This window comes from Geotrypetes seraphini, chromosome 1 (assembly GCF_902459505.1).
Source record: "Geotrypetes seraphini chromosome 1, aGeoSer1.1, whole genome shotgun sequence".
NCBI classification, from domain to species: Eukaryota; Metazoa; Chordata; class Amphibia; order Gymnophiona; family Dermophiidae; genus Geotrypetes; species Geotrypetes seraphini.
In genome coordinates, this window is record NC_047084.1 from 442,701,865 (window position 1) to 442,719,534 (window position 17,670).

The window sequence follows — 17,670 nt, forward strand, 5'->3', positions numbered from 1 at the left end:
ATATGAGGAAGTATTTGGAGTAGAACCCCCTGTCCCTCAGGTGAATGGAGACTAACTCAAACTGCGTTTAGTTGGAGAAGAGCCAAGAGTTCCTTGTAAAGGAGGTTTTTCTGGTGATATGTGAAAGAAGACTTTTGTTGGATTGTTTGGGGTCTTCTCTGGAGGTGGAGGGTATAATCTTGCTTGATTATGTAGAGGATTCATCGATGGTAGAAGTGAGTGAGACAGCCTCCAATGGGTAAAGGGGGAGGCTGAGAAATGCTGGCTAAGCTCTCCAAGCGAAAGTCAAAAAGAGGGTTGTGTTTTTTGTTGAGGCCGAGTTTTCTGTTCCATCTGTTGCCTCTGGCATCTCTGAGGTTGCGTCCTGGAAGAGAAAGAGGGAGGAATGTACTTGTGGCCTAGGATAGTACAAAGTTCTTCTTGAGGAATAGTATCTAGTTGTGGACTGTGGCTTTGTTGTTTTAGACGAGTACAAGGTGGTCATGGAGTCCTCATGGCGCTTTATTTTTTGTGCAGCTTCCTCTATTTTGTCACCAAAAAGTTCATTCCCCAGACAGGTAATATTGGCCAACCTCTCCTGGGGTCAAGGTCTGAGACTCAAATCCAAGCTTGTCTGTGCATTGCTATGGACACCACTGATGTTCTAGAAGTAACATCAAATGTGTCAAATATTGAGTGGGCCATATATATTCTTGTTTCAAGAAGGTTGTGGTTATTTCTTGGAAGTTGGCTAATTTGTCTGGTGGAATGAACCTCTCAAAGGCAGCCAAAATCTGTGCAAGCTGCTTCAAATAAAAAGTCAAATAAAAGTTATAACTTAGGTCTCTACTGCCAGACTTTCTAGAGTCCTTCCCTCTCTGCCAGGTAGCGTGCTGGCATACATTCTGGAGCTGTTAACTTTTTTCAAGGCAGATTCTACCAGTAACAACTTGTGTTGAAGCTGTGGTCTATTAAATCCAGGACAAGATTGAACCCTATAAAGGGAGTCTATTTTGCATAGTACTACAGAACATTATAAAATGGTAAAATGAGACAGTCCATTGGCCATTCTTTAAAGTCTAGAGCATCAAATAGCTCTGCCCTGGACTCTGACTCAGATTCCAGTTTAATAGCCAAGGCTTGCCCCATCTGCAGTATGAAATGTGAGAGACTCTCTGGGAGGCAATGGAGTTGGGTCAAAATCCGAACCATATAATTCCACTGAAGAGAGAATTCTGATAAGTCAAAGTCATATTGTTGAATGTGTCCTGCTGTTGATGAGCGTCGAGACTGGTGTCAAGGAAAGTGTCTAGTTGGTGATAAATGTCTGTGAGATTGGTGCCAATCAGATCTATCAATTCTCCTTGTAGAAGATAGGCGGTGCTGACCCGAGGTGGATCGGGAGGAGGAAGTACAACTCCTAGAGGATGTACAACACCTCAGTACCGACCGATGTTGGTGCAGAGTACAGGACCGGTGCTTCGTGGAGCTAGATGATTGCTGGGGCTGGGCTGACCCCAAAGGTGTCATGTCGGAACCTAGGTCTGTTGTGAATGCAGTAACAGAGAGAGCTCCTGCTGTACCAGCTCCAGAAGCTGATCCTGGAGCGACAGTACCAGTACTGAAACTGATGTCAGCACAAATGGTGCTCGGCGTTGGTGTCAAGGCGTTGGGTGACCTCGAAGAGGCATGCATCAGGGAAGACACCACCTTAACGACAGAGACCTTGCATGCGGCCTGCGACGCTTAGAATCTATTGAGGGTGTCAAGGCCTGAGAAGACATCAAGGTGAACTGAGGTGGGGAGGAGTGCTTACACCTCTTAGCAGACTCCTCTGATGATGGCGGTACTGCAGCCATTGACACAGATCTCGGTGTCGAGGATGGTGCTGGTATCAGGGCAGAAGGTCTTAAGGCTTTCAGCTTCTGCAGATCCAGACATGGTTGATGCAACTATGGTGGACAAAAAATGTTTTTTTGTGCTGAAAGTTGTTTAGACCTCTTCTGCAACTGGAAGCAGTGTGAGCAAGACTCAGGATGATGGGCCAAGGCACTAAAGGTTCCTGTTATGGGGGATCAGTGACTGATATGGTCCTACACAGCATTTGAAAGCACTCTGCAGTTTTGTCATGGTGAGAAAAATTGTCCAGGGAGCTTGAGGAGATGGAATACCGAAAAATGTTCAATGTTCCTAGCCTGAAAAATAGGCTTCAAGGTGCCCAAAGGCCCGAAAACGAATAGACCTCAACTTTAAAGAAAATTATACCAAAAGGTAAAAAAATAAATATGGCAAATGGTGAGGTAAAGACGGCAAAAAAAAAGACTGGGAAGGAAGAGAAACAGAGCCCTTGGAAGAACTCCAAGAAAACAGTGCTTTCAGCTCCGCAGAAGACTGAAAACTGATGGTTCTGCAAGCCAACTTCAGACAGGATGGCTCCAGCGCATGTGAAGTACAAGCAGTCTCAAGACTTCAAAATTTTTTAAGTGACGGCACACTTTTTCACTGTCTGTACCAGGCTCCTTAGATGACATCACCCACATGTAAGAATATGCTGCTTGCTTGACCTAGAACTTATATTCAGCACTAAAGTTGTTATGCAGCATCCTTTTACATCTTTGGGTGTAGTAGTTTTAAAATTTTTAAAACTAATATCCTTCATTAAGAGTACATGATATGACGGCAATGTCAGCATCCCCTTTCCTCAACTTTTTCCATTCCAAGTTTTATAGCCGAGATTCTAATTTCCATATAAATTCAAGGGGTTTATTTTTGCACAACTGCATCCTCAGTTATGTTGTCAAGAAGTTAAGAGACTATTAAAGTACTATTTGGGCAGAACAAATTTCTGAATAGCTGACCAACTTGTTTGGTAGGCTGCCAATAAGAGACTATCATGCTCAAGGCCATCTATTCCTAAATAACTTAAATCTGGATTATAGTGACACTCTGTAGAGAAGGCTTTACAATTGGGCAGTAGTGGATGGATTTCTTTCTAAAGGAAACATTTGCAAGTAGCACCATTACCTGCAAATAAGGCACAATTTTGGCATGTGCAGAGTATTTGGGATTGATGAAGGGGAATGAAATGAAAGTTTTGTCTTACCTTAGTCAATTCATATCAGATTGGACAACCACTCCTGATTGCATAGTTTATGCAAGCATACAGATTACTGGATTTTTGTTTTTTTATTAGACAGTGCTACCTTAGTATTTGTCTTCTACTTTGTTTCAATCTGTAAAAGCGCTGAACATTATCAACTGAGGGGAGTAAAAAGGCTGGAGAGTGGTACAGATAAGATCACTTCATGATTTGTTTGTCTCTCGCTGCAGAGAACAAATGCTTTTGCATCCAGATTAGTATAGAGAACTAATTTATCAAAAATCAAAAAAAGAAAACAAAATTTCCATTTTGAAAAAGGATGTGTACATGAGATACTCTTTCCTTATATAGGTTGAACAGTTGTGCTCCAATTTACCCATCTGTAGAACAAAGTAGGGAAACAAAGTAAACAGATGTTGCAAGTACAAAGTTGTGTTCAGTACAGGCAACATATCAAACAAGTTACAACAGCATCAAGTGCAGACATCGTTATAGTTCTGCCAAGTAGACAAAGCAGGCAGCACAAATGCGTGCAATGGTGTTTTAAAATTTTTTTGAAAGGGTAAATTTTAGCTAGTGACTTTTCAAAAATTCCTCTCCTTTACTTACATTCCCAGGTAGATGTTCCCATATAAAATCTTGTTCTACAAAGGGTCTTAGTTCAGTTACTAATTTGCTTCCTAATTCCTATATACAGTACATAAGCTTGGAATGAGCACAGTTCTCACCTGTCTCATATCACTAACAATGTTATCACAGCGTTTCCAGGAATCCAAACTAAAGTTCTGTAGTCTTATTAGAGTGCTTCTGGACTCGCACTAGAATTGTCTTGAGTTGTACTGGCTCCCCTGGGGGTGACTTCAATTATTCGTGGTTTGTCAATGATGCGTGCAAAACGATTTCCCTTTTCCACAATCCCAATTATCCAGGCCTGAAGCCCTTCTCCATATTTTGGGGATTTGATTTCAGCACAGAAACGGGCAGCTTGCTCTCGAGGAAGGCATATCAACAGTCCCCCTGCAAAATCAGCAAATTAGGTATAAATCAGCAGTCTCTTTGGTTGCACAGCATTCCAAACAAGCAAGCAGCTGAATGGATTGAAAGGGAAGGAGAACAAAGAGTAGAGAAGATTAGTCTGTGCTCCTGTAGCATCAAACTTCTCTGGCACAAAAGGCAGCAGCATCACTGCACGTCAAATACTCTAAAAGCTGACAGACCCTAATATCCAAAGTCATCCAAAGCAGATCCAAAGTTATGGAGTTTGAAGAAGCAGTAATTTCTGTAATCATTCAATCTCTCTATAAAAATCATGTCAACACTCATGACAAATTTACATTGTAATGAAAGTGAAATGAAAACCTGGTACACTAAGATAAACAAATATCCTTTGGTGCTCAAGAGCAGCATATACACTTACCAGAAGTTTCAGGAGATGTTCCCTGGAGAAGTCCAAAGCGATTCCCACAAGCTTTTGTGATGGCAGCCATCTTAGCAATGATAGGTAAGTTATGGATGACAAAGGAGACATCACATTGTTGCTGTTTTGCCAGATTCTGTGCATGTCCCAATATGCCAAAGCCAGTGACATCTGTGGCAGCATGAGCATTGAAGGTATGCATGAGACTTGCAGCTGAAGAGGGAGAAGTCAAGAGACCAAAAGATTACTGCTGCTCATAGAAAACTTATTATCAGGCACCAACAGTTCTTAATCTACACAGCAGCTAAACCAAAATATATGAGATTCTTATAATGAGTATAATGAGGTATGGGAAGATTAGGCTCTTTCCTCGATAATCTTCTTTCCAGTAAAAAATACAGGAGTCTTAATAAGTGGGTTACTTCCCCGAAACCACAGGTTTCTTGCAGAAGGATGTCATCTACATCTTTCTGCTCCGCCTCCTTCCTCATTGGGCTGTGCCTAGTCTCCTCAGTTTGTACCAAAGCACTTTAATAGGAGACATAACAAGGAGGGGTACGGGGAACCTCCCTAACACTTCTGTTCTGCTCTATAAAAACAATGTTAACACAAGAACATCTTGGGTAGAACAAATGGGGCACCTAACTTATGGAGCTCTCACATGCCTCTTTTTATTGTGTTTTTGTTTTTTTTTTAAATTAAGGCTTTTACTCTTATCTTACTGGCAGGAAAAGATCTCTAATTCTGGACACACATCTGACTGAGGCAGTAGGCAGACAAATTGTAAATGGACAGGATGGGATATCAAGATTCCTGTACCCTTTTACTGGAAAGATTATCACAGTAAGAATATAATCTTCCCTTCTAGTGCAAAGGGTACAGGATTCTTGACAAGTAGAACATTCTAAAGCAGTCCTTTGAGTATAGGGTGGGACAGATGAGCCTGACCTAAGAGTGGAGTTCCTTTGTGCTATCACATCCACCTTGTAAAAAACTTTGTAAAAGTTGTGAAGAGTGGATAATGTAGCTGCCCTATAAATCTCCTCAGCTGTCCTACAAATCTCCGCAAGTGGAACTGCTCATGCCTCCATCCATGAAGAAGCCACACTTCTAGTGGAAAGTGCTCTCAGATATTGGTGGCTATTTACCACGCCCAATGCATTCTGATGAAATTGACATGGAAGCTGGTCTGCCTTATCTGGCCTAATTGGTTAGAACAAAAAGATGATCTGAGAGCCTAATATCATTGGTCACCTCAAGGTAACAAGAGAAGAACTCTCCTCACACCCAACAACTTCAGCACTTTGTCCTTTTTCCTTGAACCCGTGGAATAGAAAGTGAGTAAGCAGACTTCTTGACTGACATGGAAGGCCGAAACAATCTTCAGCAAAAATGAAGGAACTGTGCGTAGGGAAATCCCAGCTTCTGTAATCTTGGGAAATGGCTCTCTGCATATGAGTGCCTGAAACGCCAAGACTCTTGCACCAGGTGACCCTTGTAATGCCCCCCACTTCAGCCGTAAACCGTGCCGAGCTCTACGATTGTGGAGAGGATGTGGTATACAAACTTAAGGTTTAGTTTAGTTTAGTACAGGCTGGCATCTGTTGTCAGAATCTCCCAGGAGTCTATACACAGAGGTATGCACTTTGACAGGGACTCTGATGGAGCCACCTACTCATGCTTTGCCGGCTCAATCTAAGGGAGAGAATCTGTCTACAGAGACCAGCAGGATAACAATGAGTCCTGAAGCAGATACATATGTGCCTTCACCCAAGGCACAACTTCTATGGCTGCAGACATTGACCCTAGGCCTTGGAGATGTTACAAAGTCATGAGCCGATATAGTCAGGATGTCTGAAATTTGACTCTTGAGATTCAGTTTGCATGGCTTGGAAAGAAAAAAATGCAGCCCACTGCTTTGCTGAAACAGATTCCCAAATGGCTTTTCTGGAAATTGATGATCCAACCTAGGTCCTGTAACAGCTGAACCAATTGCGCCACTGCTCTCTCTCCCTCCACCTTAGACAAGGCTCTGATTAGCCAATCGTCCAAATATGAATGCACCTGTATCGTAGCTTTGCAGAGATGAGCTGCTACCACTTAGCATCACCTTGGTGAAGGTCCATGGTGCTATTACCAGCCCAAAGGGGAGAGCGGAAAACTGGAAATGTCTCTCCATCAAGTGAATCTTAGATACTTCCTGTGATCTGGAAATATGAGAATATGCAGATAGGCCTCCGTTAAATCCAAAGCAGCTAGAAATTCTCCTGGCATCAGTGCTGCAATGACTGACCAGTGTCTGTATGGAATTGGGATACTTTCAGATATAAGATTGGTCTCCAATTATTCACTATGAAGTATATGGAGTATCTGCCCAAGCCCGATTCATCAGAAGGTAAGGGCTCCATGGCCTGAATATCTAACAGTCTTCTCACCGTCACTCGGACTTTGACCGCTTTTCTCTGAACATCCAGCCAGTCTGCCAGAGGTTGACAGAATTCGATCTTGTATCCTTCTCAAATGATATGAAATACCCAGCAGTCTGAGCAGATCTGCACCCAGACCTCCCATACGCTGACAGTTTCCCTCAAATCTGTGGAGGTTTGGCCACTGATCTGACATCATTGGGATTTTTTGGAGGCCGTTGTGGTGCAAGAACTGTAAGGTTGATGTCGCTTGTTGCTAAACCTCTGTCTAGATTTCTGGAGTGGTCTCTGAGCAGAGGAACCTCTGTAGTACTTATGAAAGCGCAGAGATCCATGAAAATTATTTTGACCAGATTCCCTAGGGGTACATGATGTGCTGTCTGGCACTATCTTAAGGTGATTCTGCCACACTTTCAAGTCATCCGGTCCCTTACCAAAGAGAATTTGTCCTTTGAAGGGAAGCCTGCTTAAGGTAGCTTTAGAGCCTGTCCACTGCTGGATCTAGAGCATTCTGCATGCAGAAATAGAATAAGCACAAATCTTAATCATCACTATGATTACATCATATAATGTATCTGCTACATAGTCAATTCCTGCTATTACCAACTGGAGATAAACATCGTCATCCACTACAGGAGTCTGACGTGATCTGGTGTTGTCACTGCTGCTGTCTTAATCCCAAGAGCCAAGGCCTCAAATTGCCTTTTTTATTTATAGGTTTCATTATAACTTGTACAGAAAGAAATTATTTGGAACAATATTGAGGCCTAAGAATCCAACTGACATATATAAAAATAGACTTCTTCTAATTATGACAGGGGTCGCTATGCAAATGATAACTAGGAACTGGAAAAACTATGACAGGTTAAATCTTTTTTTTTGGTGGGAAACATTGTGCTTGTATTACAGGTATGAAAGAATTAATGCAGAGCAATTGGGAAATAAGGAGAAATTAGGTTCTTACCTGCTAATTTACTTTCTTTTAGCTTCTCCAGACCAGTAGAGGTTAACTTTACGAATGGGTATATATCTAATCATGACCAGCAGGTGGAGACTGAAAACAAAACTTTGGGACAGTATATACTATCCTCCCTTCTCTATTTCCCTCAGTCTGCCGAATAGCCAAGCAGAACCAAGAACTGGAAAACAGGAAGAAAACAATACTCCGAACAGGAGTAACAAATAACATACCCAAATGCTGTTGGAAAATGCAGAGGAGAAATACCCGAAGGAAAATGTCCCCACAGCTCGCCAGCTAAGCCAGCCGAGCCACAGCCGCTGTTCTTTAATTCTCCCCGGCCCTAGAAAAATACTAGAACCCGCAGCAAAAAACAAAAACTGCCCGCGAAAACAGCCCCAACAACAACAACAACAACAGACAGGGTGGGGACCTCTACTGGTCTGGAGAAGCTAAAAGAAAGTAAATTAGCAGGTAAGAACCTAATTTCTCCTTCTTTAGCACTCTCCAGACCAGTAGAGGTTAACTTTACGAATGGGACGTACCAAAGCAGTCCCTCTCACGGGCGGGACCCCCGAAGGGCCGATACCAGAACACGCTCACCGAACACCGCGTCCCGACGCGCCTGAACATCTACCCGATAATGTCTAACAAAAGAATACAAGGAGGACCAAACCGCAGCCTTACAAATATCCACCGGAGGCACGAGCGACGACTCAGCCCAAGAAGCCGCCTGACCCCGAGTGGAATGAGCCTTGAGAAACTCCGGAACAGGCTGCTGTTTCAGAAGATAAGCGGAAGCAATCGTCTCCTTGATCCAGCGCGCAATAGTAGCCTTAGAAGCGCCAGCTCCCCGACGAGGACCAGCCAGGAGGACAAAGAGATGATCGGACTTCCGGAATTCCTGGGTCCGCTGCACATCAGAGCGAAGGACCCGACCGACATCCAACTTGCGCAGCTGCCGATGCTCAGAAGAGCCCTCCCGACCACCCAAGACCGGGAGAACCACCGATTGATTGACATGAAAAGGAGAAACAACCTTCGGCAGAAAGGAAGGAACAGGCCGCAAGACGACCCGCTCCCTAGACAACTCCAAGAAGGGAGCCCTACAAGAGAAAGCCTGCAGCTCAGAAATACTCCTAGCAGAAGTAATGGCCACCAAAAAGACCGCCTTCAAAGTAAGGTCCTTCAAAGAACAGTCGTCCAAGGGCTCGAAAGGCGGGCGCACCAAAACAGAGAGAACCAGATTAAGATCCCAAGAGGGAACCGAGGGCCGTAGGGGAGGCCTAAGCAACTTGGCCGCCCGCAGAAACCGAATCACATCAGGAAGAGCCGATAAACGCTGACCTGACACCAACCCTCGAAAGGTCGACAGGGCCGCAAGATGAACCCGGAGAGAAGACCAAGCCAGGCCTCTATCCAGGCCATCCTGCAAGAACTCTAGAATGTTAGGCAGAGAAGCGCGAAAAGAGGTCACTCCCCGCGCCCGACACCATTCCTCAAAGAGACGCCAAACCCGCACATAAGCCCGAGAGGTAGAAAGCCTCCGGGACCCCAACAGTGTAGCGATCACCTTGTCTGAATATCCCTTCTTGCTAAGGCGACCCCTTTCAAGAGCCACGCCGTAAGACAGAAGAGAGACGGGTCGAACAAGGGAATGGGACCCTGCATCAGAAGGTCGTCCGAGAGAGGCAGAGGAAGAGGAACCGCCACCAGGTGCCTCACCAGATCCGCATACCACGGACGTCGAGGCCAATCCGGAGCCACCAGCACCACCAAACCCGGATGGTGAACAATGCGAAGAAGCACTCTGCCCACCAGCGGCTAAGGAGGGAACACATACAACAGCCCCTCCGTTGGCCACTGCTGGACCAGAGCATCCAGACCCTCGGCCAGCCCTTCCCTGCGACGACTGAAGAAGCGGGGCACTTTGGCGTTGCCACTCGTGGCCATCAGGTCCATCAGGGGCTGCCCCCAATCTTGCACTATCAACCGAAACGCTCCGGCGCCGAGAAACCACTCTCCTGGATCCAGGAAGTGACGACTGAGGAAGTCTGCCTGAACATTTTCTACCCCGGCTATATGAGAAGCCGAGAGGTCCAGAAGATGGGACTCCGCCCAAACCATGAGCCGAGCCGCCTCCTGCGCCACAGGAGTGCTCTTGGTGCCCCCCTGACGATTGACATAAGCCACCGCCGTGGCATTGTCCGACAGGACTCTGACCGACTTGCCCAGCAAAAGGGAGTGGAAAGCTAACAGCGCCAGCCTGACCGCTCTGGTCTCCAACTCGTTGATCGACCAGGAGGCCTCCTCCGCGGACCAGGTGCCCCGAGCTGAGTGGCCCATAAACTGAGCCCCCCAACCGAGGAGACTCGCATCCGTAAGGAGCACCGTCCACTGCGGGAGATCCAGACCCACCCCCTGAACCAGGTGAGGGGTCCGGAGCCACCAGCGCAGACTGCAGCGCGCCAAGCCTCGCAGGGGAACCGGAACATCCAAATCTTGCCTCCGGGGAGACCACCTCCGGAGCAGAGCATACTGAAGAGGACGCATGTGGGCCCGCGCCCACCTCACCACGTCCAGGGACGCCGCCATTGACCCCAGGACTTGGAGGAAATCTCGCGCCCGAGGACCCCGGGACGCCAAAAGCAGGCGAATCTGAGATTGCAATTTGCTCACCCGGGCCTCTGGAAGGAAGACCTTCCCCAAGGAGATGTCGAACATAACCCCAAGGCACTCCAGACGCTGAGCCGGGACCAACCGACTCTTGGAAAGGTTGACCACCCAGCCCAGCGACCGGAGAAACTCCACCACCCGAGCCGTAACCCGGGAGCTCTCCTGCAACGACTTTGCCCGAATCAACCAGTCGTCCAGGTAGGGGAGAACCAGGATGCCCACCGACCGCAAGGCTGCCGCGACGACCACCATTACCGTGGTGAACGTCCGAGGAGCCGTGGCCAGACCAAAGGGAAGCGCACAGAACTGAAAGTGCCGCCCCAAGATCGCAAAGCGAAGGAAGTGCTGATGAGAGGCCCGAATAGGAACCTGCAAGTAGGCCTCCGTCAGATCGAGAGACGTAAGAAACTCCCCCGGCTGAACCGCCAGAATGACCGACCGCAGCGTTTCCATGCGGAAAGACGGAATCTTGAGAGCTCTGTTGACCCCTTTCAAATCCAGGATGGGCCGAAAGGTCCCCTCCTTTATGGCCACCACAAAGTAAATGGAGTACCTGCCGGTGCCCCACTCCGTAGGGGACACCGGCACCACTGCCTCGAGATCTAGCAAACGCTGAAGGGTCTGACGAAAAGCCTGCGTCTTCCATGGAGTCTGACATGGAGAAGCGAGGAAAAGGTCCGGCAGAGAGCGGGTAAACTCCAGAGCGTAACCGTCCCGCACCCCCTCAAGGACCCACTGATCGGACGCGATCTCGGCCCATTTGGGGAAAAATTTGCGCAGCCGGGCCCCCACCGGAACCAAAGGGGGCGCCGGCAAGGAGTCATTGCGCAGGACGGGAAGCGGGGGAACCGGCGGAGGGATTCCCTGCCCCCCGACGGGCCCCCCGAAAGGGCTGCATGCGCTGGAAGAACCGACCCCGGGAAAAACCCTGAGCCGGGAAAGAAGCAGCCCCACGCCCCGGGCGATACTTGCGAAATTCCCGCAAACGCCCCCGGGCAGCCCCACACCTAGACGCAGGGCGGGCACGGTCCTCAGGCAGACGGGGCACCTTCGAGTCTGTCAGAGTCTGAATCAACTCATCTAATTCCTCTCCAAACAAAAAGACCCCCTAAAGGGAACTTTAGTAAACTTAGCTTTGGACGCAGAATCCGCCGCCCAAGCGCGCAGCCACAAAATACGCCGCGCGGCCATGCCATAGACTTAGCCGAAATCCGCACCAAGTCATAAAGAGCATCTGAGAGGAACGAGGCAGCCATCGCAATCTTCGCTACCTCCTGATCCACTAGAGACCAGTCATCAGACTCCCGATCCAGGACACGCTCAGCCCACCGAAACACGGCGCGAGCGACTAGCTCCCCACAAACAGCCGCCTGGACCCCAAAGGCAGAGACATCAAAATCATACTTAAGAAGAGTCTCTAACGCACGCGCCTCCGAGACCCTAAGAGCAGAACCGTCCATAACAGGCACGGTATGCCGCTTAGGAAGTGCCGAGACCACCGCGTTCCCCATTGGCGAAATTAAGGTAGCCCTACCTCCCTCCGGGACGGGATACCCAAGAGCCAAGGCGCACACCAAACGAAACTGCGCCCATAGGCCACTGCGCCAACACAAAATCCCGCAAATCCTGACGCACAGGAAAAGAGCGGGAACCAGGACAGACCCCCTGAAGCAGAGGGGCCCCCATACGCGGGGTCTCCGGCGGCGCCACTGCAAAAATGCAGCACCAAGGAGACCTGCTACACAGGTCTAAAAGCTCATCCCTCTGAATAAAAAAGCGCACCACGGACGCATCTGCTCTGGAAGACGGGAAACCCGCCGCCCCGCTGCCAACAGGCGTCCCCTCTAGAGGATCCTGGAAGCCCGCCAAAGCAGCCAGGTCCTCAACCAGGCCAACACGCTCCTCCGCCCACCAATTCGCAATCCAAGCCCCCCCGCGGGCGCTTGGATGAGGGAGGAGGAAGAGGGGACGCCAAACGAAAAGAGGGAGGCAAAGCCATAGGGGGCGCGGAGGGAAACCCCCCCCGAAACCCCCCAGGCGCACGTGGGACCCCCAAAAGTCCGCACAAAGAAAGAAAATAAATTGGGGGCAAAAAACCCCTGGGGGTCCCCAGGGACTCCCTGCCCCAGCAGGGGTCCATGCTGAAACCTGCCCCTGTGTTCGCCATACAGGGGGAAGGTCACCTGAGGTTGCAGACAAAATGGAGGGGCCAGACAAAGAAAATGGCGAAGTTCCCGCCAAAAATGCTCCCTCCATGGCCTGTAGCGGCTGAGAAGACTGAACAGTCCCAGCCGCTAAGACAGGCAAGTCGGCATCAGCTGTCAAAAAATCAGCTGAGAGGGAATCCTTCGGGGAATCCCTCCGTGGGCGGTTGTGGAAGACCGGGCTTCCCCACTGCTCCAAGCCGACTCGCGAGGCACCATCGGCGGGGAGCTCTGGGCGCCTGCAGCCGCTGCCGACGGAGCTCCACCACCTCACCGACCCAAACCGCCGAGTTCAGGCCGGCCGCGAGTGCCTCGCGGCTGGACTAAAATTGTGGCCTACTCCCCCGGAGAAGGGCACAATTGCTCCAGACGCGACCTAGCTATAAAAAAGTGCTGGTTACATGAAAAAATACAGTAAAATACAGTTTTCTTAAAGGGAAACAACCCTTCAGACCAGCACTACCTCAGGATTTTTTATTTATTTATTTATTTTATTTTTTTTACAGAACAGACTCCACAGGCTCTCGAAGCAATATGCCTTGCTTGACTTAGGGGGCAAGGCTTACTGCTGAGGCTCCTCTAAAAAAATGTGGGGAGGTGGAGGAAGTGGGGGGAGGGACCCCGCTCGTGACCCGCCGGGTTTGACACCCCCAAGGTCGGACGGACCCCCAAACAGGGCCCGACCAAGCTCCGTCCGGCCAAAAACAGGGACAATAAACCCCTAAACAAATTCCAACAGCCCTACCAAGAGAGATGGGTACAGATCACTCAACACCTGCTGGAGACTGAAAGAAGACTGAGGGAAATAGAGAAGGGAGGATAGTATATACTGTCCCAAAGTTTTGTTTTCAGTCTCCACCTGCTGGTCATGATTAGATATATACCCATTCGTAAAGTTAACCTCTACTGGTCTGGAGAGTGCTAAAGAATAAAAGGTTTAAAGAGCAACTAAAATGGTTAAGGGGCTGGAGGAGTTGCCGTACAGTGAGAGGTTAGAGAAACTGGGCCTCTTCTCTCTTGAAAAGAGGAGACAGAGGGGACATGATTGAAACATTCAAGATAATGAAGGGAATAGATTTAGTAGATAGAGACAGGTTGTTCACCCTCTCCAAGGTAGAGAGAACGAGATGGCACTCTCTAAAGTTAAAAGGGGATAGATTCCGTACAAACGTAAGGAAGTTCTTCTTCACCCAGAGTGGTAGAAAACTGTAACGCTCTTCTAGAGGCTGTTATAGGGGAAAACACCCTCCAGGTATTCAAGACAAAGTTAAACAAGTTCCTGCTGAACTGGAACATACACAGGTAAGGCTAGTCTCAGTTAGGGCCGCCGCAGGAGCGGACTGCTGGGCATGATGGACTGCTGGGCACGATGGACCACTGGTCTGGCCCAGCAGCGGCAATTCTTATGTTCTTAAAAAAAATATGGGGGTCCATTAGAGGCATTTGTTAAACAAAAGACTAAGGGCCTGTTTTACGAAGCCGCACTAGCGGCTGCGCTGCAGTAACGGCCCCAAAGACCATAGAGATTTAAAGGGCTTCGGGGCTGTTGCTGTGCGGTTTTGTAAAACAGGGGGTAAGTGATGAAACCTTTAATTCCAAGATGCTTTCTACACACATCCATAGAGGAAGTGAGGGAGTGAAGTGTACTCTTGTTTTAATATTTGTTTGACTAAGTGCTGTTTTATCTGAATGTATATTTGTTTGCACTTTGTATCAGTTCTGAAAATTAATAAAGATTTACCAAAAAAAGAAATTAAACCTAGAACATTCTCCAACATTCCAATAAAACTGGCTGTTTAACAATCAAAAATAATAAGAAATTCAACTACATAGGGGGCATGGCTTGGACGCGCATGAGGTCGGAAGCCTGATCACAGAGCTCCTCTCTTCCCTGCTTGTTTTAAATAAATTAAGGGGGTTTATTGAAAAATTTCACCTCTCAAATGGCTTCCACTCGTCAAACAAAGATTAACAGTGCTTGTGGAGGATCTTGGGGGGGGGGAGTGAAACCATGACCCTCCCACACACATCACACCAGCTGAATCCTCGGAGATTTTAGAAACAGTTATTGCTGAGTTGAATGTTATGAAAGCTGTGATATCAGATACGAACAGCAAGGTAGTAACAACAGTGAAAGACGAGGTTGCTAATATCTCACAGCAACTTGCAGTATGTATGTCCAGGATGGACTCTGTGGAACAGAAGGTGGCAGTCTTTCAAGGAAAACTGAATAGTAGCAGTAACGATCACAAAAGGTTACTGCAATTGAACAAGGAATTGGAGCATTTAAGCAACCACTCCAGGAAAAGCAATGTCCAGGTTCTGGGGTTACAGGAGGTGGGGGGGGGGGGGGTCGAGGGGCCGGAACCGGTTACATTTGTGGAGGGTTTTATCCCCAAATTACTGAAACTGAACTTTGCGGCTCCCTTTGAAGTAAAGCGGGCACACAGAATACCGATGGGAATGAATAATAAATTCAAAGGTCCACATCCTTTAATATTTAAGTATTAAGATATGAGGCAGTGGAAATTTTAGGCGCTGCTAAAGAGAAGAAAATGCTAACGTGGTAGAAAAATAAAATATCCCTAGTACCTGACTTTGCAAAATGCACAGCTGATCTAAGGAAACAGCTGTTGGCTCTATGACCAGATTTAAAACAATTAGGAGCCAGATACGGGCTCTTTTACCCTGCAGTGATGCGGGTCACTTTTAACAATAAAACTTTTAATTTTGACTCTGCTGAATCTCTTAAGGATTATATAGATCAACATATGCAAGCCATGGAGCCATGGAGTAGAATCTCAAGATTCTATAACGGTCACATACAAATACGAGTCATTTAAAACAAATTGATACCGATACTGTGCATTATTAATTACTTTTGCTTTGGTTGAAATACTTTATACCAGGGGTGCCCAATACGTCGATCGCGATCGACCAGTAGCTCAGGAAGGCAACGTGAGTCGATCGCGGAGCCCATCCCGGGCTCCGTGATAGACTCGTGTTGCCGTCCTGATCTACAGGCCAATCAGCCTTCCTCTCCAGTGTTCTCCCTAGGGCCTTTTAGCTGGGCGGTCCGCCCAGCTGTCATCTGCCGCCGCCGAACATTAAAAAAACCCAAAAAAAACTGGCTTGGAGATTTCAGCCCGTAGCGAACTTATGCTCCGGGCTCTAACGTGTGCGTGCCGGCTTCTCTTCTCTCCGAAACCGGAAGTTATGTCCGTCGGTGGGGGAGGGGGGAGAAGGGAAGCCAGCACGCACATGTTGAGAGCCCTGAAGCAAGCGTTCGCTACGGGCTAATGCGGGAGACAGGTTAGTGAAGCATTTGTTCTTCTTCCTGCCTGGTCCTGCCTACTTTCTGTTTCCGCGAAGGCAGGACTCGGCAGCATTTCCCCCAATAGGTTGATCACGATCTTGGGCTGATCAGCCTTCCTCTTCCCGACGGCAGAATTGATGTCGGGGAGAGGAATGCTGGTTGGCCGAAGCAGGGAGAGCTTGGGGCCTGTTATTGGTGGCGTTTGGGTCCTGGTCCCCGATGGCAAAGGCAGTGGCAATGGCTTGGGGGAGGGCAGGGAGAAAGAAAGAAAAATGGCAGGCAAGGAGACAGAAGGAAAGCAGAGAAACAGAAAAAAAAAAGAAAGGGAGGCAGAGAGAAAGAAAGGGAAGAGGAAGGAAAAGTTGGGGGAAGGAATGAGGTCTGGAGGAGGGGAAGCATACAGGCTAAAAGAAGGGAAGAAAGATTGTATGCACAGTCAGAAGAAGAAAGTGCAACCAGAGACTCATGAAATCACCAGACAAGGTAGGAAAAATGATTTTATTTTAAATTTAGTGATCAAAATGTGTCTGAATTTATATCTGCTGTCTATCCTTATTTCCGCAAATGAATTTAAAAAGTTCTCAATTCGATTTGATACCTCCATTCTACCTAAAAAAATATTTTTCTCATTTTGGTCCATTTATACTATCTCTTATTCAGAATAGTCTGCTTACATCTACTGTCCCATCCCACTGGAAAAAGGCATCCATTACTCCTATCGTCAAAGATCACAAAATTAGTATAAATGAAGTATCAAATTTTCGCCCAATCACTAATATACCATTCATAGCAAAATTAACAGAAAAGCTGATATTTAATCAACTATCCGACTTCATAGAGAAAACAAACGCACTACATCCGAATCAAACTGGGTTTAGAAAATTTCATAACACTGAATACTCGTTAATAGGACTGACTTCCAATATTCAATATTATTTAGATCACCACAGATCTGTTATTCTTTTCTCCCTTGACATTTCGGCTGCCTTTGATACCATAGATCACGATTTACTTTTATTTAGACTTGAGGAAAAAGGAATAAATGAACAAGTACTACAATGGTTCAAATCTTATCTTACAAATCGAACTTCCACAGTCAGATTCAATAATGTAAATTCGAATTCATTTACTACATCATCTGGTATACCACAGGGTTCTATCTTGTCCCCTTTATTATTCAACATCTTCCTATCTCCGTTATTAGAAATTAGTCAGGCCTTAGGTTTTATACCATTTTCCTATGCAGACGATATACAACTTATACATCCCTTGGATCCCGAAAACTATTCAGAAATTTCAGCTATAAATCAAAAATTGGAACAAATTCAAAACTGGTTAGATACAAATAAACTTGCATTAAATATAAATAAAACAAAATCTATTCTGTTTACTTGGAAGAAAGAAATAACACTCATTAAACCTTTTCATCTTAATAACATTCAAATTAATTTGGTCCCCTCTGTTAAAATCCTTGGTATAGTGATTGACGCGAATCTATCATACCATGATCATATTTCCCTCGTAGTTAAAAACTGTTTCTATAAACTTCGCCAAATTAGGTCAATCTCTAAATTCCTTACCACATCATCTTTGA

The 17,670-nt window shown here is 46.9% G+C and overlaps 1 protein-coding gene across 2 annotated transcripts in view; it reads right to left on the reverse strand.

The window, feature by feature from the left end:
• Positions 1-3,150: 3,150 nt before the first annotated feature.
• The window catches only part of LOC117348335 (selenide, water dikinase 2-like), a 47,920-nt gene continuing 33,400 nt past the window's right edge, over positions 3,151-17,670 (reverse strand). For both annotated transcript variants that reach the window (XM_033920335.1, XM_033920343.1), the window contains exons 8-9: positions 4,497-4,709; positions 3,151-4,096 (exon numbers count right to left, since the gene is read on the reverse strand). In XM_033920335.1, coding sequence (XP_033776226.1) covers positions 3,876-4,096; positions 4,497-4,709 — 434 coding nt within the window. In that variant the 3' untranslated portion in view covers positions 3,151-3,875. The remainder of the gene's footprint in view (positions 4,097-4,496; positions 4,710-17,670) is intronic.